Raw genomic sequence first — 24480 nt, 5'->3', positions numbered from 1 at the left:
ATGACTGGGTGAATAGTGATGCCATTAGCTAAAATACTTGTAGTAGAACAAGTTTTGTTGGGGAATATAATTAATTCAGGTGGGGATAGATTAGATTTGATTTACTTATAGTGTAAATGTCTTAGAAAGTTTAATATTCAGAAAAGAGGTAAGGACAAAGACGTAGATTTGGGAGTCACAATCATATGGGTAACAGTTGAGCTAAGGGTCTTGAAGAAATTTGCCAGCTCAAAAATAAATAAATAAATAAATGAGAGGTTTAAAAAAGAGGACTGAAGATGGAACTCTGAGATGAGCCATTTACCATAAAGGATGGATAGGTAGCCATCAGAGTGGTGGGAAGAACAAGAAGAGGCTATACAGAAGAAACAGTTCCCAGGAAGAGGACAGTGTCAGATGTCTCACCGGGTTGGAGAGAATTAAAGATGGCTAGATTTGACTATTAGAAAATTGCTTTTGATTATAGCAGTGTACGCAGGATATTGGAACACATACTGGATCGTAAAGTTAGGGGAGTGAATTTCAGTTGAAGAAATGCAGACTACAAGATACTTGGTGGCACTGGGAAGCAGAGAGAGAATGCAAGAATGAGAGAGAGTGGTAGTGGTAAGGGAGACAGAATCCTTGAAAGATTTTGTCAGCTTAGGAAATTTGGGAATAGTTTTATCCAGTGTAATGGGGTTGATTAAGGGTAGTGAGAAGAGAAGGCAATAACTAGTGGAGTCAGAGTTTATTTACAGTTCCTGTGTCAGGACACATCTCAACTTGCTCAAGAGTTATTGAGCCTGCTCTGATTTTGTACTGTTAGGCTATAGCTACATATTAGCAAGGTTTGTACTTTACTCTATAATGTTGCAGTTGTCCCACCAGCCTCATTCACCATTCCAAACACATGAAGGGATGATATTGGTGTTTTATGTCTTTCATGTATTTGTGTGATTATACTGGAGATGACATTTATTCCAATAGGTGTTTCTTATGGACAAAGCAATAGTGACATTGAAGCTCTCCATCAGGCTTATTGTCATATAGCCCATTCTTTGGGAGATGCAGACGAGCAAAGAACTGAGAGTAATGCAATGGAAAATATCAAGAGCTCAGTGAAAGATTATCCTCAAGAAAATGAAGAGTCCTCTAAAAACATCTCTACTACAGAATCTGGTAAAAGTTAATTCGAGACCCTCTCCAAACAGTCTCTAGTGTGGTATAATTTCAATGCAGTTTGCTGTAGTGATTGTTTCTCAGTCTCTGAACTTAACTTAAAGGGTTTGTTAAAATGGAATTTGGGAATCAGTGGTTATAAAGTTAGAGCTGAACATGGGATAAAATTTCAATTCCTCCTTCGGTATGCCTTGGCCAAATTAGGAAATCACCTAACTGTTTTCACTTTATTTTATGCTTTTCTATACTAAAGTTATTTTTTAAATAGAGAACAGTATTTTAGAATCAACTAAAATATATTTAACAAATGTGTGTGCATGTATGGACACAGCCATGCACATATTTTTGATATTTTATAGATACATTATATATAATATATAGATAATAATATATATTATCTATATATTATATATATATAAATCAAAGGAGATTTTCTTAGTACAAGTAAGTTTATAGTGGGAAACTGGGTTTATTGTATATGCCATTTTGTTAACTCAGTCAGAAAAAATGTAATCTTAGTGGGATTAGACTAAGTAATTCACATGATTTTTTGGGTTGCTATTTTAACTTTTTTTCCTCTTAGATCTGCCCACGGTAGAGGAGCTGATGAAACCTATCAGAATAGATTCCTTTGGTGTCAGTGGTTTTGATTTACAACCTGTCAGGTATGAGGTTTTTTGGAATGGATTGTGCAGGTTGTTTGTTTGTTTATTGTTTTGTTACTGGAAACTTTTAGTCATTTCTTTTACATACTCATTCCTAGTGAATGATTAATGGGTAGCTTATATGAGTCTACCTGTGAGTCACTGCTCTCTTCTTATTAGTAGTTCTTACTCAGTTTATCAAAATTCTTCTAGTGCTAAAATAAAAAAATATATATTTTTTAAATAGATGCCACTAAAAAAAAAAGTGCTGCCATTTTTTTAAGTAGTCTGTTGGCCTTTTCCTGAAAACTAAAATCCTTTCAGCTTTAAATAGCTCAGGGCAGTTGATTTGAACAGTGAGAGGGACCATGAATTTTATTCTGTATGCATCATAGATTTGCTTCTTTATAAACCACTTAGTTTTGCACTTAGTCACAGACCAGCCATCCTTTTACAAGGTAAGTGTTTTGGTCACAAGAGCAGCGGGCTTCAGTACATTTTAATGGAAACTCGTGGGACCACGCTGTCATTCTCCAGCACACAGAGTAGCACATCACAGTAACCTTGCATTTGTGTCACATCCGTCATTTCATGTGATCCTCATAACAAATAGGGCAGTCATCTTTATCTGCATCATTCAAGTGATGAAACTGAGGTAAACCAGTTTAATGGTGGAGCTCTCACAAGAACCAGATGATGATGATGGAGATGGTGGTGGTGGTGGTGATGACAGCTAACATTTTTATCACATGCTTACTGTGGGCCAGGTACTGTGCAGAGTTCTTTACATATTAGATTTCACTTAATCTTATAGCCACTCTGTGTGGTATATTTTATTATCATCTCCATTTCATAGATAAGAAAACTGAGGCTTAAAGAAGTTAAATAGGGGGGTCTGGGTGGCTCAGTCAGTTTAGCGTCCAACTCTTGATTTTGGCTCAGGTCATGATCTCAGGGTTGTGAGATTGAGCCCCGCATTGGGCTCCACGCTGGGCATGGAGTCTGCTTGAGATTCTCTATCTCTCTCCCTCTCCCTATGCTCCTTCCCACTCCTCCCCCCCAAAAAAAGAAGTGTAAGAAATTGCTCAAGATCATATGGATATAACCAGGAAACACAAAAAGTCCATGTGCTTAACCACTTACACTGTCAGATCTTTGATCTCCATGAAATATTTCTGTGAGAAGCCTGTCATTCCCTCCATGTATTCATTCATTCATTTGTGTTTTCAGCACACAGTTTGAGTCCCTCCTTATACTACCTCCTCATCATGTAAATCCACTTGTAGTGATTTCTCATCCTGTTTCTACATTTCTTCCATTTGAGAGAAAACAAGGCAATGAAGCCAGTCTACTTGAAGGCTAAGTCTAGTATTCTTCCACTGATCTGTAGCACTAGTTAGTATGTTTTCAAGGGCAGATCATTCTCACTTACTGCTGTTTGGGGGCTATGTTAGTATTAATGAAGAGATGTGCTTACATATCTTTGTGTCTTTGTTGGCATAGGTGGAAATCATTTTACTAATGTGTAATCTCTAAATAGAGATTTTTTTCATTTAAGGTCTAAAAACAAGTATACTTACATTAAAGGCATAACAATCATTACAGAAATGTCAATAGTATAAACTTTAGTATTTATGTCTGAAAACTCTTCAGTAAACTGTAGAGTAAATAATCCTGGCTACTGGGATTATTAAAATTTTAGTAGCTAAGCATCATCAAAAATTTATTTTTTGCTCACGTCATAATCCCGTGTGTGTCAGTGGGGTTGGGATGGGACTGTATTCCACATGGTCATTTAGGGACCCGGGCTACTTTGTCATCAACACATGGTTTTAAGGTTGTCATGGCCTCATCCAACCAGTTGATAAAGAAAGAAAAAAGGTAATTTAGCACAATTCCTTTTAACTGCCTCAACACAGAAGTATTACATCACTTTAGTTCACATTCTGTTGGTAAGAACCATCACATCGAGCTAACAAGGTCCAAGAGGCTGGGAAATAGGATTTGCTTATATGCTCAGAAAGAAAAGTTAGATGAGTTTGATAGGCATCTAGTTAGTCTCTACCAGAATCTACCCTTCTAGTAACCAAATATCCATTTTACTCTTCTTTATACACAGACCCACTATCCCCTCCCCAAAGCAAACAGCCCAAAGTCCCATTCAGAACTGTGTCCATCTAAAAGACCAGGATTTCCAGGTGAAGCAGTGTCTTCTCCAACGGGTTTGAATGTAGCTCCTCACTGTCTACTAATCTTGTATCTACACAAGTTCCCTACTTCCTCACCCCCATCCAATATATGATAGCGAAACTACAACAAATACTCCCATTAAGAAGGGAAAAATATGAGGAAAGGACAGCAAATAATGCAACCTTGAAATCCACGGGAAAGGCCTTATAACAATATTTACACTGTGGGCCACAACTGAAGTGGGTTTTGTGGGGAGGCTGTGCCCGTCTTGGAGGATGCATTCCTTTTAGTCCACTTCCTGCCTGCAGGTGGTTTTAAGGCTCCCAGATAAGTCTCTGGCTTTTATTGTTTGTTTTATAAATATGGTTGTGGTTTCCTTGTCATTACAGTTCCTTCAAAAAGTTTAGTAGACTTCTTATCTATTAGTTTCCAGTGAGTCCCATGTGCCAGTAACTACACTTGAAGTCAGTTTGCTAGTCAGAGGTTTTAAATCTGCTTTAAGTATTTGCTTTTTTTTGTCCCTCTTTCTTTCTTTTTTTCCTCTCAATTCAGTTGCAGCTATCTGTATATTATTGAGAACAATAACCTTAAGTGTGAAGAGGACTCCTTTAGTATGATCTTTGTCAAAGGACTGAGTCACTCTTTTCAACTTAGAAGTCTCATGAAATCCTGCTTTTTCATAGCATTTTTCAATGCTGAATCCTACTGTTAGGGTCACAGAGAATGAACCTTAGAGGCACTGAGTTTCTAGACTCTCTCTGTTTTCTTTGATTTCTTCTTATAAACTGGCCCTTTTTTATCTTGAGCTCATATCTTTTAGTATCTTGTCAAAAGTAGTCAATAGTAGCTAGCACTTAGAAACTTTCCTGCCATTTTTCTTAGTACCCAGACTCAGTAGCCATGTGATCTGCCTTATATTGTTTGGCAAATATTTTGTCACTGTAAAACATAGGTTGCCACTTCTCCAGCTTCTAGTATCATTTTCCTTGCCACCCAAAACCTAGCCACTGAGCCAATGACAGATATCTTAGGTTCTTGTCACCATAGCACTCACATTCTAAAGGCAAGAACTAGTAATTGGCCCCAACTAGATTCAGGGAGGCAAGGAAATGTAGTTTAGTTAGTATGCAGAAAGAACAGGAGACAGTTTTGAAGAGCTTCTAGCCAGATTCTGCAACCTGAGGAAGGAAAGACCTATTATATTTTCTGATGAGTCCAACTACTTTAGAAAAGCCTAACAATTACTAAGAAGCCAGTCTATCTTACAAGAAAATAGTAGCCTCTTAAACTTTATTTTATAAATGACATCTTATTTTATAAATTACAAAATTAAATGACCTAATAGACCATGATTACTCAGTTTGAAAATACGGTGTCCATATTTTTGGAGCCCCTATGCTATACTGATACTTAACGCCATTTAGAACATTTCCTTAAGAGATATTTTCTCTATTTTAAAAATTGAGGGGCGCCTGGGTGGCTCGGTCGTTAAGCGTCTGCCTTCGGCTCAGGTCATGATCCCAGGGTCCTGGATCGAGCCCCGCATCGGGCTCCCTGCTCAGCGGGAGGCCTGCTTCTCCCTCTCCCACTCCCCCTGCTTGTGTTCCCTCTCTCACTGTGTCTCTCTCTGTCAAATAAATAAATAAAATCTTAAAAAAAAAAAATTGAATGGTCTGAAATATTACATTGTATTTAAGTGTTTTAAACCACAGACATAATTTTATTTCAAGATACTAGTGATTTTCCTGTTTTACTTTAAAATTTTTCCTATAGTGTGATGCAATTTATGCTTTTTAATATTTATACTTTATTTCTCATTGACATAAATTATTACTTCTTTAGTTTCTTCTAAAAATGTGTAAAATGTTTTTCCTGTCTCAAATGCATGTTGACATGGTATTATGGATGAAAGATTAATTACACAAAGTTCATTAGAAATTCAATTTTTATTTTTTCTTACACAAAAACAGTCTCAGTCTTGGTTTGTCTTTCCTTTGAAGTAGGTCTCAGAGTCATCCATGTGATCCCTTATTTTATACTGCATTAAATTATCTGAAATTTAAAAGAGTTATAGGACACTATATGAGTATACTCTGCTAACCAGAATTACAGATAATATATTTGACATTAATGACCTAATTTAAATAGTTACAAATATTATATATAAATAATAATATACATAATAAAATATAAATATTTCTTATATTTTGTGTGTGTAAATATATGTGATATGTATGGTATATGTATATATAATTGATATTTGAGGAGTCACCTAAGGTTCATTCTCTGTTTTGTTTTATAGCTATAAGAAACTGGCTGATAGAAAAGAAACTGAATTTGTTAGCCCTTTATCCCTTAAGATGAACCCAAATATTATATCTCAAGAGCCACGAAATGTGAACCAACTTTTTGACAAAAATGAAGAGAATGTGGTTTTACAAAAGACAACAAATAAAGGTATAGAAAATGGCTGTCCAGGAGTAAATACTACGGAAGAACATATAGATAAAATGTACCTTGGTATTTTGAGGAAAAAACTATCTGTTGGTCCTTCATTATTGCCTCAGGATGACAAAATAAATAAAGTAAGTGTTTATAATCTAAGTTGATTTGAAATATTGATAAATGAAGTGTTATATAAATACTGTTGATAAGTAGGTACTTCTTAAGCTAGTGGGATTGATTACATACTAACCTCCACATAGATCCTGGATATTTGTGAGCAGTATTTATTAACAACATCCCATAGTCCCCAAATTTTAAAATACTACCATAGCATTAGCTTTCTTTTGGAAGCCATTCTTTACATTTCTTCATTTGTTTTTAATAAGTGTAGTCCAGAATTTGAGTAGCACAAGAAAATAAAGTTTATTCATCATTCTAGTGCTTTTTAAATCTTCCCAGTAGTGTGTGTTCTACAAAAGTAGGTAAGTTGGCATTTTATATAAATGCTATTAGCAGCTGTTGAGAAAGTTATATTTCACTATTCCTTTTTCTTCGGTTCTTGATCTATTCTGATTTATAGTTCCTTTGAACTCCATATTCTAGTTTTATTTTACAGTTTTAAGTTACGTGTTTACCATAAACTGTCTCCAGTTTTTTGTGGAATAAGACAGGATATTAATAAATTTTTATCTTGAGACTTCTGGAGAAAAAAAAAGATAAAATTTTGTGTCATTTGAAAACATATTCTTTCCTGTTCTCTTCTATATTAATTCTAGTAATTACACATCTCGTTTTCTGGCAAGCTTACTTTGTTCTCTTATTTTGCTTTGTTTTACTCCTGACTGTGAAGATGTGCTTCAAAATACTAAAATTCTGATGAGTTAGACTTTGAGAACTTCAGTGTGTAGTGGTTTGCCTTATAATATAGTAATGTGTATATTATATGTGTGTATATGTATAATATAGATAATATAATAATGCAAACTATTATTCAGTAATCACTGTGGTTTTGTGATCTGTTAAATCTTCATTTACAACTGTAGTTGAAGTTTATTTAAGTCCTAAAAAGTTGCTACTTGTGTGCAGACTTTTCAACAACTTAGTTCTGGAGAAGAAGGGGCTATAACTGGTAAACAGGTCCCATACAAGAAGGCCAAAAGTGCACCTCCGTTGCTTAAAAGAAAACCCCAGAGTGGATTATATGCATCAGTTAGGAGCTCAGGCTATGGCAAATCCAGTTCACCATTCAAGACTTTTTCTGCTCTTGAAAAGAAAACTTCAAAGGACGTTATGAAAATGAGATCCAGTCCCACTTCAAATCAAGCTAGGAAAAAAGGTAATTATATGCTCTTTTTGTAATAGAGTTCTGTGCATATAGTGTATTATTTTACTTTCCTTGCTCTCTGCTTTCCTTATTTCTTTCTCTCCTTCTGTGAACTTTTATTTTCATAGGAAAGAATTCATCTTAAGATAGGATATTCCATTCTGAAAGATTCAGTTTACAGGAGGATTTTGGTCATTGGCTCTAGGCTTTCCTGAATGACACTCCTAAAGTATGGGAAGTGAATAGGAGTCAAACTCATCCTCACCTGGTTGACTTTGGAATATCCAGTGTTTACCAGAGAAGAACTACAAATTCAGAATGCAAATGGCAACCTACAAATGAAGGTTGATTATAGAGATTATTTGGATATTAGTTCAGTATAGACTGAGCCAGGCTGGATGTTTTATATAGCACATAATGCGTATTTTTATATATCGCAGTGCCTCTGTTTGTTATTTCCTAATGCAGTCATTTATAGTGACAGTAGGAAAGGATAATTTTCAACTTAAGAGCCCATGCAGCAATTAAAAGAACAGAAATGTTCAGATCAAACCAACATTTCTGCTGCCTTTAAATTCCAGTGAGGAAGGGAGAGCTATGGAGCCAGAAGCATTTTGTCCTTCCCTTTGTGATTAAATTTAATAGGTGACCAATTTCATCATTGTTATATGGTGATATTTGTCATGAAGAGAACTGTCCTCATTGGAAAATTCATTTCTAGCTTGAAATGTCTTTCCTTGCTTTTCCCTAAGACTATTAAGTCCAGGACCACTTTGACTCTATTTTAAATTCTTTAGGCATTAAAGACTCTCTCCTGCCTTTGTGTTGTATTTGCTGCAGCAACCTGTGCATCTAAGATGGAAAGGAAGGCCAAGGCTGATTTATGTCAGAATAGAGGAGAACACCAGCAGGAGGTAGTTATTCTGTAGAGACAGGAATATGATTCTGTAGGATTAATGCAAGCATCCTTTCATCTTGTTCTTAACCTGTGAACCTCTAATTCCTTCCCCTACAAAGTCTTTTGTATTGCCTTATTTTCTCTTATTTTTGAAATGACTGTTCTACATGCAAGTGGAGACAACAAGGAACCAATTAGATAGAAAAGTCTAGAGTTCAAGAGGGAGGTGTAGACTGCAGATGATTTGTGAGTTATTGTGAAAACTAATATAGATGGGCGACGCCTGGGTGGCTCAGTTGGTTAAGTGTCTGCCTTCTGCTCAGGTCATGATCCCAGGGTCCTGGGATCAAGTCCCATGATGGGCTCCTTGCTCAGCGGGGAGCCTGCTTCTCCCTCTGCCTGCCATTCCCCCGCTGCTTATGCTCTCTCTCTCCCTCTCTCTGGAAATAAATAAATAAAATCTTAAAAAAAAAACAAAAAAACTAATATAGATGGTTTTTAAACCATGAGGCTGACAAAGAGAGTGAGCATTGCTATAGGAGAAAAGCAGACCAAGGCCTGAGCTCTGGGCATGCTAACCTTAGGAAGTCAGGAAGAAGAGGAGTAACCTGCAAAGAGAAGAGAGTAAGGTTGGAAGAAACCTGAATATGTGGGATCCTGAAAGCCAAGTGAAGAAAGGAGAATTGATTTATCTGTCAGTTGCTGCTGAGAGAGAAAGGAAAGTGAAAACTGGGGACTGACCTTTGGGTTTAGCGTGGAGGAAGTCATCAGTAAACTGGACAGTTTCCATGGTTATGTAGCTGTAAAAGGCAGGCTGAATGAGAATAGGAGGGAATGTGAGAAATAAAATTGGATGCTTTATAGACTAGGAGGAAAGAGTGTAAAAGGCAGAAAAAAATGGGGTAGTAGCTGGCATGGGAAGTAGAGTCAAGGAAAGCTTTTTGTTTTGCTTTTTTTTTAATGGTAGTAATAATAATATGCCTAAAAGTATGTTTATGCATTTTGGAAAGATTTCAGTAGATTCATGGTGGTGAGAGGGGAAGAATTGCTAGAGCAGTGTCCTTGAGTAGAGGAACTGTAACGGAATCTAGAGTTCATTGAAAGGATTGGCTCCAGATAGAGGCGTGGACAATTCATCTGTGCAAGCAGATGGGAAAGGGGAAGATGTAGACACAGATACTGGTGGGTGGGTAGACATGGTGAAAGAATGTGGATGATTTCTTCTGATTGCTTCCATTTTCTCTGAGAAATAAAACATAGTATCATTTGCTGGCATTGAGGATAGGGTAGGAGTGTTAGAGGAGAGGAGAGAAGAGATGAAATAGCCATCCTGGAGGACTAGATTGCCCGCAGCAGAGTCTTCTTGAAGTTAGTGATTATGGATTTAAATTGATACCAGGCAACATATTTGTGTGTGTGTGTGTGTGTTGTGTTTGTGTGTGTGTGTGTGTTTGTGCATGTCCACGTTTTGCTACATGATTGCAGGTGTTGGGTAGTTGTATAGTTGGATTTACCAAGAAGAGTGGTTTTTGCCAAACTAGTGCAATGAACTGAGGAGCAAGAAGAGAGCTAATGGTGTATGTGGACTTCAAATTGAGTAAGGAAGGAAGAAAGGACGTCAAGGGGTGTAATACGGTATGAAACAGGTAGGATCGACCGTCTATGAGTACTGTTGGGGTTAAAGGATTGATGGAATCCAAATACCAGAGGGCATGAAGTGGGAGATAGGATTATTAGAGAAGAAATGCCTAAGACTGAGATTAGAAGTGATTGTGTTACTAGTAGAGAAAAGGCTTAGAGTATACCAATGTAAGTAAGTAGCTGAGGTGGAGAGGTTAAGTATAAGGACCCAAGAGCCAAGGGTTGAAAGGATCACTATGAGTATATTGAAATTACTAAGAATGAAGACAGAAGTAATGTCACAGTGGGTGGAAAAGAAACGAGGGGCATGATTGAGAGGTTGATAGAGGAAACCAACAATACCTTTATGAGTATTTTTCCTGTTTCAAAATTTTACAGTATTTGTGACTACCAAAATAAAAATAAAACAGTACAATTTATATTAAAGTACAATGATAAACCTTGACTGTCCATTTTTATACTGAGTTACTTTTTTTTCATTAGACTTATGATTTTTTTAAATCTCTTTTTATTGTAAAATTCCCCCAGAGCAATTTTAGTTTTATTTAGAAGAATTTTAATTCCTTTGGGATGGTTGTTACTTGTCACAGGTTGGGTTCTCCAACAAGCAGACTCTGAGATACAGATTAGTGTTCAGAAAGTCTAGAGAATGCACTTGGAATCAACCTTGATTAAGATGAAAAAGAAGCCAGGTGCTGGGGCTTACTCAGAGTTTCTCTTTTTCATGTAACAAGAAGGCAGGAATAGGCAGTTCAGACCTGGCACCACTGTGCAAGGAACCAGATCCGTTCTTCTTTCCTGCTGCAAAATCCTTTATCTGTGACTTTTGTCTTCATTATAACAAGGTGGCTATTTCAGCCTCCAGTCTGAGTCAGGAGGAAAGGTAAAAAGTAAAAGGTCCATGCCAGTTACATCATCGACTTCTTCATCAGTAAAGTAGTGACTTTTCTGGAAGCACCATGTAAGAAACTTTTGCTTTCATCTACTAGCTTGAATTTTGATCTTATGGCCACCCTCAGTTGCCTGGAGTCCAGGGAGATGAGTATTTTCAACTGGGTACATTGCTGCCCAGGGCAAAATTAATAGGGAGGTTTCTATTAGTAGGGAAGAGGAGATTGGCAATTAGCAGTACCTGCTGTGTGGTTGTTTTCCTTTTTATTTTAAATTAATTTTCTTTGGCTATTAACTTATGTTTTTATTTTTAGACTAATAAGTTTCTTCTTTTTTTTAAGATTTATTTGAGAGAGAGAGAACACAAGAGCACAAGTTAGGGAGAGGGGCAGAGGGAAAAGTAGAGTCCCCACTGAGCAGGGAGCCCGATGCTGGGCTTGATCCCAGGACCCTGAGATCATGACCTGAGCCGAAGGCAGACGCTTAACCAACTGAGCCACCCAGGCACCCCTAGACTAATAAGCTTCTGGTCAAAAAAGGAATAGTTGCTCATTATTTAAATTTAAAAATACAGAAAAGTAAAAAGAAAGCAAGAAGCAATGGGTGTCACACTGAGTGAGCATCATTTCATGCTTCTCATGTGTATGTCCTTATACAGATAGAAGGAAGCATAGATGGTGGATGGAAGGAGAGAAGCAGACATATGGCTAAATGGACAAAACATTTTATAAGAACAGAATCACTCTTTGCAAGTTCTTTTTTTTTATTATTATTATTTGTTTTTAAGAGAGTGCATGAGTGCGGAGAGGGGCAGAGGGAGAGACTCCCAAGCGGGGAGCCCAACTCGGGTCTCGCACCCATGATCAAGAGTCGGACGTGATGCTCAACCAACTGAGCCTCCCAGACGCCCCTACAGGTTCTTTTAAATAAAATATTAGATTTAGTATTTCTTAAATCTGTAAGAAAAACTTCATCCTAAGAAATATTATATCCCAAAAGAACCCTTTAAAAGAAAACAGATTTTGAAAACCACTCAAAGATTGCCAGAATCATGCTGCTTTTAACTGCATTTTCAATTTTATACATGATCAGTTTTCCCTTCTGTGAAATATAAGGTAGTAAAACTCTTACATCCCCCACTCATATGCCTTTTACTCATTTTTGTTGATTTCATTTTTCCTTGTTCAAGTTTATTATATTTTATCCTGCAACCTTAATTCCCCTCAGCTTTTGAATTTAGGTCTTCATTCTGATTATTAAAGAGATGGAATGCTTTTCACGAGTCCCTTAGCCATAGCTTCTCCATTCTGGAATTATTTTGATTGGTTTATTTTTTGACTAAATTTTCTTAATCCGTTGTTTTTTCAAGAAGGATTCATGAGGTCCAAATTCTGCAATGTTTTCATATTAAAGTTTTCTATCCAGGCAAATTTTCTTCATATATAAAGGAAAAAGATACTGTCTATGTACCATTACTAAAAATAATTACTTAGAGAAATGAAAATTAAGAATTCAAGAAGAGAGAATTCTGGTATGAAAGCATTGGCTGACTACAACTTGAATAAGAACCACCTGCCACCCTTAGCTGCCATTTCCTAGGGAGAATGACAGTGCTAGCAGATCACACCTCATTCACTGGCCACATTAATGGATCTCCAGTGACTTGGAAGGATGAATGCCAGCTTTTACAATGACTCCGTTTCTTTTTGAACACTTTAAGTTCTCCAGAAAACCCTCTACACGGAATAGTCCAATTACAAATGACTACTACTCTGTAAAGAAAACCCCTGCATGCCTGCAAAAGAGATTAGAAAGAAATCTTTGGGTGAGGTGCTACTGGTGACTTGTTTCTTTTTTTGACTTTTCTGTAATTTCCAAATCTTTAATAACCATGTATCTTTTCACTTTTAATGAAAAAGTAAACTTTACACTTAAAAATTAGCATCTTGAAGAAATTATATTTAAAAATAAAAATTTCAAATTCTTAATTTACCTCTAAGGCAGATAAATGAATGTTTACTGACTGTTCAGCTCAAACTTATAGTATTTGAATATGGCCCTCAAGGTCTCTTCAAGGTATTTCTCATAAACATTCTTTTTATTATTAACTGAGTAATTTATTGGCCTTAGAATTATTCCTACTGTTTGGGGATTTATGAGGTACCTTAAAAGGTGAAAATTGGACCAGAACATACATTAATCACATTTTTTTAATTCAATATATATTATCAGGGTTTTATAGCAGTATTATAATTTTACTTTTAAGTCAAATTTAGACGAGCTGTTGTAAAGTTTCCATGCAATTTATATTATTCCTTTAATACTATATCTTGATACACATTATTTATGAAAAGTGTGCTTTGAAAGCACCCTTAATTTGAACTAAAGTGCTTCATAAAGTTAATCAGCTTCTCTTTGATTCATCACTTGGATATTCTTATTTGTTATTGCTGTGACCATTTTAAAGAATAGTATTTAAAATTAGTAAGACCTGAAATTATCCCTGTCCACATTCTCTTCACATTTTTTTAGCTCCGTTTATCATTTGACATGAATCTTGGGTCAGTTAGCCTTCTTTGTCAAATTGGGTGAAATGTTGATTATGGGGAGTTCTGACTGCAGTGAAACAGCTGTGTTACAGAGTTAGACCCCAGCCTCTTTCCAGATCCTCTTCTATCCTACCGTTCCCATTGTATTAGTACTTACTGTTACATGATTGCTGAATACACATTCACCTTTGTTTGCATTTGTGGTGCTTCTGTCCATTGTTTACAATATTTAGAAATCTTATCGGGAACAAAAGTCATCAAGCCTGCAGCTTTGGGTAAAGCAGCTCCCAAAACTGAAAGTTGCCTGGCTACTCCTAAGAAGGCTGAAGATTCTACAGAAACTGATTATTGTGTTCAGTTTCAGAATGTAGGTATTGAATTTCAAAATCACATTCATAATTTTTTTCTGTTTTATAATATTAAAACTAAGTAATAAATAATGAAATTTGTTTTGCATTAAGCATGATGTTCTAATCTTACTGAACATTTATTGATTTTTCTATAGCAGAACATTGTTAACCATGTCATTTTTATTCATTAAGGTTTTTTTTTCTAACCACCTGTTTTCAAACCTAGTATGTAAATATACTATAATGAAGTAATGCTTCTCCTTAAAAGGATTCTTCAGGATACCATGGTGAGAACAAGGAGACCGAGTTAATTATGTTTAAAAGAGTTCAGGAAGCAGAGGAAAAATGGAGGGGTGCACAAGCCCTAATTGAGCAAATTAAAGTTACATTCTCAGAAAAAGAGAGAGAGCTGGAAAATAAGATGGAAGAACTAAAGAGACAACAGGAAAAGGAACTCTTCAGACTGAACCAAGACAATTACATTCTTCAAGCCAAGGTACTAGACACATTGTCCTGTTTCTCCTTTTATTGAATAAAAAGAACTTGTACTCCCTGCAAAAATGCATTGTCATCCTTTGTTCCTGGGGCTGTTTGACTTGATGTATTTGCTGTATAAAATATGAACATGGTTCCCAAGACTGCCTCCTCACAACAGAGCCTAACTCAAACCCACTGGGAAAAAATCAAAATTTAAATTGGCTCATTTTGATAATTTTCTTCTGTTAGCAGTCCTTTTTGAAAACAAATCCCTTAGTTCACTATGACCTTCAAAGAAGACAGTTTCAGAAAGAACTGCTATAGAAGGCCTAGATTCAGAGAATGACACTGTGTAGCATTTCTGAGTTACTCTCATCACCAGAACCATCAGCACAAAACATCACATTGTAATGATTTAGCTAGTTGGTGTTAATTCCACTGTAGTTATAGGACAGTTTTAGATCTATGCATGTTGAGTTTTCTGTTATTCTTCCTTATCTCTCACTTCATCATCTCCTTTCCTAAATAAAATAATGTCTGTATTTTCTCAAAGTTAAGTAGCTTTGAAGAAACAAACAAAAAGCAAAGATGGTTACATTTTGGAGAAACAGCTGATACTGTCACTGAAGAAAAATTGAAGCAAATTCAAAAAGAAATACAGGAACAAGAGACACTTCTTCAAGGATATCAACAGGTGTGGTGAATTTTCAGCACTTTGTGAATTTGTTCTTGAGATCCTTTGATTATAGAAAGTAAGGCATATTAAAATATTTCTATGCTCATGTAGCGGGTAACAGGAATTCTGGCAAAAATGAGTAAGTAATAATTTGACTAGTCTGAACATTTTTCATAGGCATATAATTAAGCTGGTTAAGAGCGTGGGGACACTGGGGAGGGTACGTATTGTGGTGAGCGCTGTGAATTGTGTAAGACTGATGAATCACAGACCTGTACCCCTGAAACAAATAATACATTATATGTTAATAATAATAATTTAAAAAAGGAATCCAGTGTTAGTCCTCCCTCCACCTCCTGCTGTGCAGCCTTGGGCAAATCATTTCACCTCTCTAAGCCACTTTCCTCATCTGTGAGTGGGGATGGTAATAACAGTAGCTGCCTCATATGATGGTTATAAAATTAAAATATGAAAGTGCAAACCAACCTCTTAGTACCTGGCACCCAGTAACCAATTAGTGAATGTTGCCTGTTACTATTTTTAATAGCCATATTCCTTAGACACTGCCCTATTCTTCTTTAGTTTTCTGTAATGCTTTTCAGTAGATTATATTGATTAGTTTTGGTATTATATTCAGAAATACAAATCTGAAATTAATTGCCAATGTGCTGAGAGTGAAAAAATTTGAATTAAATGAGAAAAAATCTGTGTGTCCTACAAGAAGGCAGATATTTGCCATGTGTGATGGATTCTTGGTAATGCTGACTAGCCAGTCAGCCAGGACAGGTTTAGTGATCTCCAGCATAGAACTTCATCTTAGTTTCCTCCCCTTTTTTCCCTTACTCCCTTTCCCTTCTCTTTCTCACTCATTACCTTTTTTTCTTTTGACTTTTAAGCATCAAGCCTATCAATAATTAGCATTGTCATCCGAGGATAACCAGAGAAAGCATTGTCATATCAGTGATTCATAATTTTCCTATAGATGAAATAGTACTGATTTTGTAGGGCACACTGCCCTATAGTTAGTGAGAACCTTCCAAATCCTTTGCCTGCCATTGTGATCTTGCTGTAGAGAACACCTGTTTGTGTTTTTTGTTTTTGTTTTTGTTTTAAGATTTATTTATTTGTTAGAGCAAGCAAATGGGGCAGGGAGGGGGCACAGCAGAAAGAGAGGGGGAGAGAATCAATCCCAAGCAGACTCTGTGCTGAGTATGGAGCCCAGCATGGGGCTCAGTCCCCTGACCCTGAGATCATGACCTAAGCCAAAACCAAGAGTTGTTCACTTAACCAGCTGCGCCATCCAGGTGCCCTGAGAGCACACATTTTTAAGGAGTATGTCACAGACCCATAAGGATGCCAACCACCTTCTCCCACAAATATAACACAAAACTTGCATATCTGTATACATTACATTGTGGGTATTTAAGCACAGACCATCTTACCAAGCACTAGGCCAGACATGGTGAGATAGTCCATGGTTTTTATTAGATCCTCAAAGGTCCTTGGTTTTCATCAGATTCTTAATTTTAAAAAAGTTAATAAGCCACAGCACCTAAGCACAGATTGGTTTGAGTCACTCTTTAGTCTAAGGCTAGGGGAGAACTGGGCCTAGTATCTGCTTTGCCTTGTCCTTACACTTTTAGAAATACCTGCTCTCTAACTCCCTGCTCACAGAAAGTTCCAGAAACAAGCATGGAAGCCCATCGTGGCTATCTATATCCAGTTACCTCATTGCAGGAAGCCAGGCTAGAATCAGAAAAAAGAGGATGCAGACAGTCCCAGTGGGCCTTTTGCCCCTAGTCCACACAGTTAGGCTGTAGTTATTTCTGCAGCCACTCGGCCTGCTTACTCCTGTGAAATACAGCGCCTTACACTGACATTAGGATCTTGGGAATTTTTGCAACTCTTTTTTTCAAGTAAGCATTTTGGAAAGAATTGTTTTCAGGTAACAGGTTTTCTTCTGAGATGATATAAAGAGTTTTAAAAAGATTTTGCTTACTCAAAACTAAATAAATGTAAAAGACTTTGAAAATGTTTAAAAGATGTATCTGTTGTGAGCATATATACTTATGTAAGTACTAATGACTATTAACTAAAATGTAATTTTCTGTTTATAAAAAGGAAAATGAAAGATTGTATAATCAAGTGAAAGATCTCCAAGAACAAAACAAGAAAAATGAGGAGCGAATGTTCAAGGAAAACCAGAGTTTATTCAGTGAGTTAGCTTCCTTAAAGTAAGTTCTTTTTGAATTCGTAAAATCAAATATATGTAGACTATTTCTAAGCATTTTATTTTAATACTAAAAATACATTTATTTTTACTTAGAACTGAAAAAAATTTTACACTTATTTATGGTTTGTAACTTTTATAGGTTTAATATTCAGTATATTTTTCTTTTAGTACTAGATGGCTAGTAGTACATATTTTAGTATTTTTAGCATACTCATATTTGAGTTTCACATCAGTTTTAGGAAACTGAATATACAGTATTCCTCTTGATCAGTCATTAAGCCTGAGATGCTTAGCCATTTCCTAAGGAACCATGTGATTAATCATACTAAAAATATATGTATCATATAACTATCACTTAATGTTTTAGGTCAGGTTCTGTAGAAGTAGAGCCTGAGGTAGGGATCCTTATGGAGGTGATTTCTGGGAGGATAACCCTAAGGAGAAGGGGAACAAGAGAAGCAAGGTGGGATAAGGGGGAGGGAAGGTAAGTAAGAACGTGGTCTTAGCCAGTGACTGGCTTTATTTATTCCGCTCAGGAAAACAGATTACATCACAGAGTTGGTCCCACTTGAGGCAAGGGGAGCAATCTTTTATACCCTCAAACTAGTCAGTCACTGGGTGAGGTATGCCCTAGGAAGGGAATGGGGGATATCCTCTAGGCCAGGGGGCAGAGGCTGCTATTTGGCTGAGGGCATTTCTCCAGAGAAGAACTTGTGAGTTGTTATTAACCAGCACTCAGCACGGCAGGCTCAGGGAGCACCAGCACCTACTTAGGAATCATATTTCAGACTGTAAGATCTGTAAGATCTTTTAGATAATACTACATCCAACTTTAACATATTGAGTGAAAAAGCTGAACTCATAAACATGAGCAAGTTAGGGTACTGTCTTCTTTTAGGAAATGGCTCACCAGTTTTGTGTCACTTCACATAGACACCTGATCACTTAGATGGAACTGCTATTAGAAGAAGCTTCTTTGGGGGTGCCTGGGTGGCTCAGTCAGTTAAGTGTCTGCCTTCAGCTTGGTTGTGATCCCTGGGTCCTGGGATCGAGTCCTGCGTCAGGCTCTCTGCTCAGCAGGGAGCTTGCTTCTCCGTCTCCCTCTGCCTGCTGTCCCCCCTGCTTGTGCTCACTCTCTCTCTGACAGATAAATAAATAAAATCTTAAAAAAAAAAAAAAAAAAGAAGGGCACCTGGGTGGCTCAGATGGTTAAACGTCTGCCTTCGGCTCAGGTCATGATCCCAGGATCCTGGGATCAAGTCTCACATTGGGCTCCCTGCTCCTTGGGAGCCTGCTTCTCCCTCTGCCTCTCTCTCTCTCTGTCTCTTATGAATGAATAAATAAAATCTTAAAAAAAAAAAAGCAGCAGCAGCAGCAGCTTCTTTGGCCTTGAATGTATGACCCCAAGCCAGTTGTGATAATCTGCACAGTTCTGATGCGTGAAAGCATTTATATCTGATTTCAATCAAGTATGCTTCAATAAAGCATTCTAAAATATCACATCTTATATTACATGGGTTTAAAAGAGATCTATTCCCGGATCCCAAACTGAAGCTTTAAATGCGCTTTCACGATGAAATAGAGGGTTTCTTTACAGTAGGATTAGATGATTTTAAATGCAGTCCTAAACTCCTTGTATAATGTTTCTGGAAAACCAGAAAAATTGATTCTAACTTCAAATAATAGACTGTGTTTGGTTTTGTTTGTCATTTATCATGTGTATGATTGGTGATTTGTGTTTCTTAGAAAGGAGTCTAGAATGATGTAGCAGGGAAGATGTAGCACCACAGGATAAATGCAGCACATCTTTCTCACACATTGAGTTTTGTTTCTCTGAGAATTAGTAGAAAGTATTTTTATATTATAAAGAAAGCATGATGTTAGGGTTTCAATTCTTTTAAATTGAACAAACATCTCCCTTATACTTCTTTTACTATTTTAATATTTTAATCTTTAGAGTAAATAACCTATTTTTCTTCAGTGGCTCAAATAGTTGCAATGTCCATTAGATTTTTTAATTTTAAGAATTGTATATTTTGCATTGAAAGGAGTACTTTGTTTAAAAAAAATATTTTCATTTTCAAAATAAATCAGAGAACAGATGCACAAAAGTCGTTTCCTGTCTCAAGTAGTTGAAGATTCAGAGCCCACCAAAACCCAGAATTTTACAGATCTGTTAGCAGAACTACGGGTGGCACAGGTAAGTTGCGTAAGTATAGTAAAGAATTTATTCTTAAAATTTCCATATGTGTAAAAAAAAATCTGTTTTTGTAATTTATGAATAGATAAAATCTGTTATAAATTTCATACCATTAAAAAATTTAGGTATATCTTAAATTAGCATTTAATATACATGTGACCTTAGAGAAAATGACATAATACTGGTTTTCGATGGCATCCTCTTTATTTTATTTTTATTTTATTTTATTTTATTTTATTATGTTAGTCACCATACATTACATCGTTAGTTTTTGATGTAGTGTTCCATGATTCATTGTTTGCATATAACACCCAGTGCTCCATGCATCCTCTTTATAATCCAGCCTCTCATCTAGTGATCGTCAGGTGGAGCCATACTGGAGGCATAACCTTACTTAGGGCATATATACCTTATTTCAAAAATTCCTTCTTAGAAATGTAAGCTAAAATAGGAAAATACTTTGAAGATGATTGTTCACCTTAAAATGTTAAGTGGCTTTTTACCGGTCTTCAGTGAACTGTGCACTTCTAGAAGGCAGAGACTGTGTCTACAAATATTTGCCTCCCATGTACTTAACACAGATGTGAAATACAATAGCTGCTCCATAACTTTTTTTTTTATTTTTATTGAATCGTATTATAAAGGATATGGCTTAGAATTTTCTAAAGTGGTATTTACCAGTGAGAGAAGTTTTGGAATTTTGGGCAGGTTAATTCTATTTTAAGCAGAACAGTTCCATATACTGCACAATTTTTGTCATCCCTGTCCCCAGGAAATATGTGCTCACTGCCACATTTCCAAACTTGTCCCCTGTGGGATGGTAGTTAATTCTCCCCACTCCCTCCCATTAAGAACCATGGCATGAAACTAAAAAAGCCCTTCTAATCTATTGAATGACTATATGAATTAGAAAAATGCCAAATACATACACTTTTTAACGAGAAATCATATAAAGTTTTGTTACGTAGAAATCTAAACACACCCTAGTTTAATAACATGTTTAGCAGCCTTTTGTGGTATTTAAGATGTAGTTTCAAATATGAATCTATTTGGCAACTTTCTTCAGGTGCAGGTATGCATGTATAGCATGATTAAAGAGATACGTAGTTAGGCAGATAGGTTAGAAGAAAGAGTGAATGGTTGGACTCTCCCTAACTCCCTTGCCAGTAGGCCTCAAAAATTAGCAAGTTAAGAGAGAAATTAATATCATTGTAATTTATGAAGGCTTGGGAAACCATAGTAAGGTTTCAAGCCAAACATCAGCTTTATTCAAATTGTTATTAGCAACCTTTTAAAAGTGCTGTTTTGAAAATATTTTCTGACAGGAAACTAAAACTTCCACTAAAAACATCAGAAAATGCTGGACAAAATAGAATAAACATCTTGTAAATGCAAAATGTAAAAGCTCTCAGGAAAGTGAGAGAACTCTCTAGGGACCAGAAATGAGGAGGGATAAAAACCTAACAGTAAACATCTGCTCCTAGGCCTTTAGTTTAGTAGCCATGGGCTGGAGCTTTAACAGCAAAGTGGAGACAGGACATCTGGAGTTCAACTGGCCTTATCCTTCAGTACGGCAGCAGACTAGGAAAACATCCACCCACCTTTGCGAGGGGCTAAGACGTCAAGAAACTTTTCTGTTTTAACTTGATTGCTAGATAGGATAGGGAGAAAGTGACAACATGGTTGGATCTAGAGGGTATCGTGCTAAGTGATAAGTCAGAAGAAAACAAATACCGTATGATTTCACTTACATGTGAAGTAAATGAGCAAACAAAACAGACTTGGAGGTGCAGGAAACAAACTGTTGGTTACCAGAAAGTGGTGGGGGGTGTTGGAGGGCAGGTGAAATATAAATTACCAGTTATAAAATAAGACACAGGGGTGTAATGGACAGCATAGGGTATCTAGTCAATAATGTACTAACTTTGTGTGATGACAGACCATAACAAGACTTACCATGGGGATCATTTCATAATGTATAAAAATATCAAGTCACTATGATGTACACCTGAAACTACAGGATATTTATTGTATGCCAGTTATACTTCAGTACTTTTTTAATTAAAATCTCTTTGGCTACTGTGAGGAGAATAGACTAGCTGATAAAAGTGGAAAAGGCACACTAGTTAGGACATTATTGCAGTAATCCAGGAGAAGTGAGAACAGTTCATTGGGAGGTCTTTAGGCTATGTTGAGTTAGATGATTAGAATTAATCTAGTAGGCTATGGGGAATTATTAATAATTTGGCAGGGTGGAAGAACGTGATGACACCAGAACTAAATTTAGGAAAAATAATTATGTTTTTGGTTTTTTTTTAAAGATTTTATTTATTTATTTGACAGAGACAGCAAGAGCAGGAACACAAGCAGGGGGAGTGGGAGAGGGAGAAGCAGGCTTCCCACTGAGCAGGGAGCCCGATGTGGGACTCGATCCCAGGACTCTGGGATCATGACCTGAGCGGAAGGCAGCTGCTTAACGACTGAGCCACCCAGGCGCCCTAATTATGTATTTATAAAAAATACGTATGTAGAATTTATGATGGATGGGGTAAAAGAGAGCCTATACCACAATTTTTTGTGGCTATAAATAATATGCTTTTATAATTCTATGACTATCAAGAAAGAAAAAAACAGTTTATTGGAAGACATCAAAAGACTGAAGCAAGACAAACAAGCTCTTGAAGTAGACTTGGAAAAAATGAAGAAAGAGAGAGACCAAGCCAAAGATGAGATTGCTTATGCCACAGGTAAAACGCTGAGCTGAAACAGTTTGCCTTTATACTCATAAGTGTTTTAATCTTGAATTTAAGTAATAGTTGCTATTACTACTTAAGGAATCAAAATGCTATTCCTTTAAGTATGTTGTAATTTTAGAAAATTTTTAAAAGACCGATTATTAATAGGTATGCACATTTGATTGGTTTTAGCAGGAATAATTGCAGGATCATAAAAAATCAAGGATTATTTTGAATTTGTGGCATCTTGTATTTATTCATGTTCATGTCTGTCACCCGAGCTAGATGGTGACCTTCCTGAGGGCATGGTCTGCCTTTTTATCCCTGGGTCCGAAACCTAGGCTCTCAAGTATTTGCCAGATGAACAAATAACACTGTACTGTGTTTATAGAAAACACAGGATAAATGTGACATTCTCTGCAAGGGAAAACAAAGGAGAGTAAGATAAGAATGCAGAAAAGTTTAGTATTTTAAAAATTACAAATAAACATGAGACATGGTACTATGATACTACGTAGGGGTTTTAGGGAAGAGTAGCATTTTGAGCTGGGTCCTGACAGATTGGAAGACACAGAAGTGAAGGGATGGAGGGAGGTTGCTGGAGTGTGTTTCTTGAGCATGTTATTGAGTGCACCTATGGATTGGAGCTTAGGATGACAGAACCCAGGGCTAAAAAAGTGGATCAGAGGAGACTTTGTAGGGTCTTTCTGCTGTGATATTATGATCTTCAGTGTAAGATATGTACAATAAAATCCACTTACCCGTTTGTAAGAAAATTACATTTGCTTTCCTCATCTGTAAAATAGAATAATAATAATAGTGCCCATCATGTTTGTTTTGTGAAATGAAATCATGCATGGTAAACACTCTATATTGCTTCCCGTTGCAATTTTTAATATAATTGTAGGAATTCATGTTTATTATTTCTTGGACCCAACATTTATTGTCCCATGGAAACAACTTTGCTTTTATAATGAAAGTGGGAAAATAACTGATTTATCAAAAAATTTATACACAGCCAATTTTGCTATGAATTTGAGGATTTGGACTTTGAAGACAGTCTTCATCTCTCTTTATGAATTGATTAAACTGGACACTACATTGCAAAGATCATTTTTTTTTTTTGCTTCTTATTTTTTCATAATGCTTTCATTATATAGGCATTGGTTTTCATATAATTTAGTTTATTTCCATATTTTGGAAAATTACAATCAAGTTCAGGAGTTCCTTTTTCTTATAGGTGAAAAATTATATGAAATAAAGATTTTAGAAGAAACACATAAGCAAGAAATCAGTCGTCTGCAAAAAAGATTACAGTGGTATGCTGAAAATCAGGAACTTCTGGATAAAGATGCAGTTCGGCTTAAAGAAGCAAATGAAGAAATTGAGAAGCTCAAACTTGAGGTAGTAAGATCATTTTAGAAAGTATTTCTGTGATGAACCCTATTCAACATTTAGTTCTTCTTAGCCTTATAAGTGTAATTGAGTCAGTACCGTAAACTTTAATAATGAAAATAGCTGGTTTGGGTTGGGGTTTGCTCTTAGATGTGTAGTCTGTTTTCGATTAGACTGAGAATAAATCTAAGCTCCTTTTCATAACCCCTCAGGTCCCCGTATTGTCTGAACCCTGTCTGCCTCTCCAGCCTCATCTGTATGTATCACACTCCACACATCACTCTCCTGCAGCCACACCAGACCTCCCCGATTCTTGAACATGCTTGCTCCACGGGTTGCCTTGGTCTAGATTACTCTGGCCTAGTTTCTTCCATGTCTCACTCCTCATTCAAGTCTCAGCTCCAGTTTCTACTCCCCAGAAAGACCTTTCCTGATCTCCTCATCTAACGGAGCTACCAATCCTGCCCCCTTCTGACTTTTCTTCCCAATCTGTCACTCTATTTTATTTTCTTCATAGCACTTGTCACTCTCTGAAGTTATTTTATTTACTCGTTGATTTACTTTATTAGCTTATCATGTGTCTCCTCTACTGGAGTGCAAGCACTATGAAAGCAGGCTTATCTTGTTTGCCCTCCATATCTCCAGCACAGCGCCCTATCTGGGAATTCATA

At 36.5% G+C, this 24480-nt stretch overlaps 1 protein-coding gene across 5 annotated transcripts in view; it reads left to right on the top strand.

The window, feature by feature from the left end:
• The window catches only part of CEP162 (centrosomal protein 162), a 107903-nt gene that overhangs the window by 45415 nt on the left and 38008 nt on the right, over positions 1–24480 (top strand). For 4 of the 5 annotated variants that reach the window (XM_034991147.1, XM_034991143.1, XM_034991145.1 and 1 more), the window contains exons 10-20: positions 970–1161; positions 1745–1826; positions 6298–6580; positions 7527–7776; positions 13977–14110; positions 14362–14589; positions 15124–15264; positions 17368–17480; positions 19574–19688; positions 22300–22426; positions 23655–23818. In XM_034991147.1, the coding sequence (XP_034847038.1) occupies positions 970–1161; positions 1745–1826; positions 6298–6580; positions 7527–7776; positions 13977–14110; positions 14362–14589; positions 15124–15264; positions 17368–17480; positions 19574–19688; positions 22300–22426; positions 23655–23818 (1829 nt within the window). The remainder of the gene's footprint in view (positions 1–969; positions 1162–1744; positions 1827–6297; positions 6581–7526; positions 7777–13976; positions 14111–14361; positions 14590–15123; positions 15265–17367; positions 17481–19573; positions 19689–22299; positions 22427–23654; positions 23819–24480) is intronic. The other variant, XM_034991146.1, reaches the window with a different exon arrangement.

Source organism: Mirounga leonina, unplaced genomic scaffold (genome assembly GCF_011800145.1).
Source record: "Mirounga leonina isolate KUSES-001 unplaced genomic scaffold, KU_Mleo_1.0 Mir_53, whole genome shotgun sequence".
Classification (NCBI taxonomy): Eukaryota; Metazoa; Chordata; class Mammalia; order Carnivora; family Phocidae; genus Mirounga; species Mirounga leonina.
This window is presented reverse-complemented; position numbering and strand designations above follow the sequence as displayed.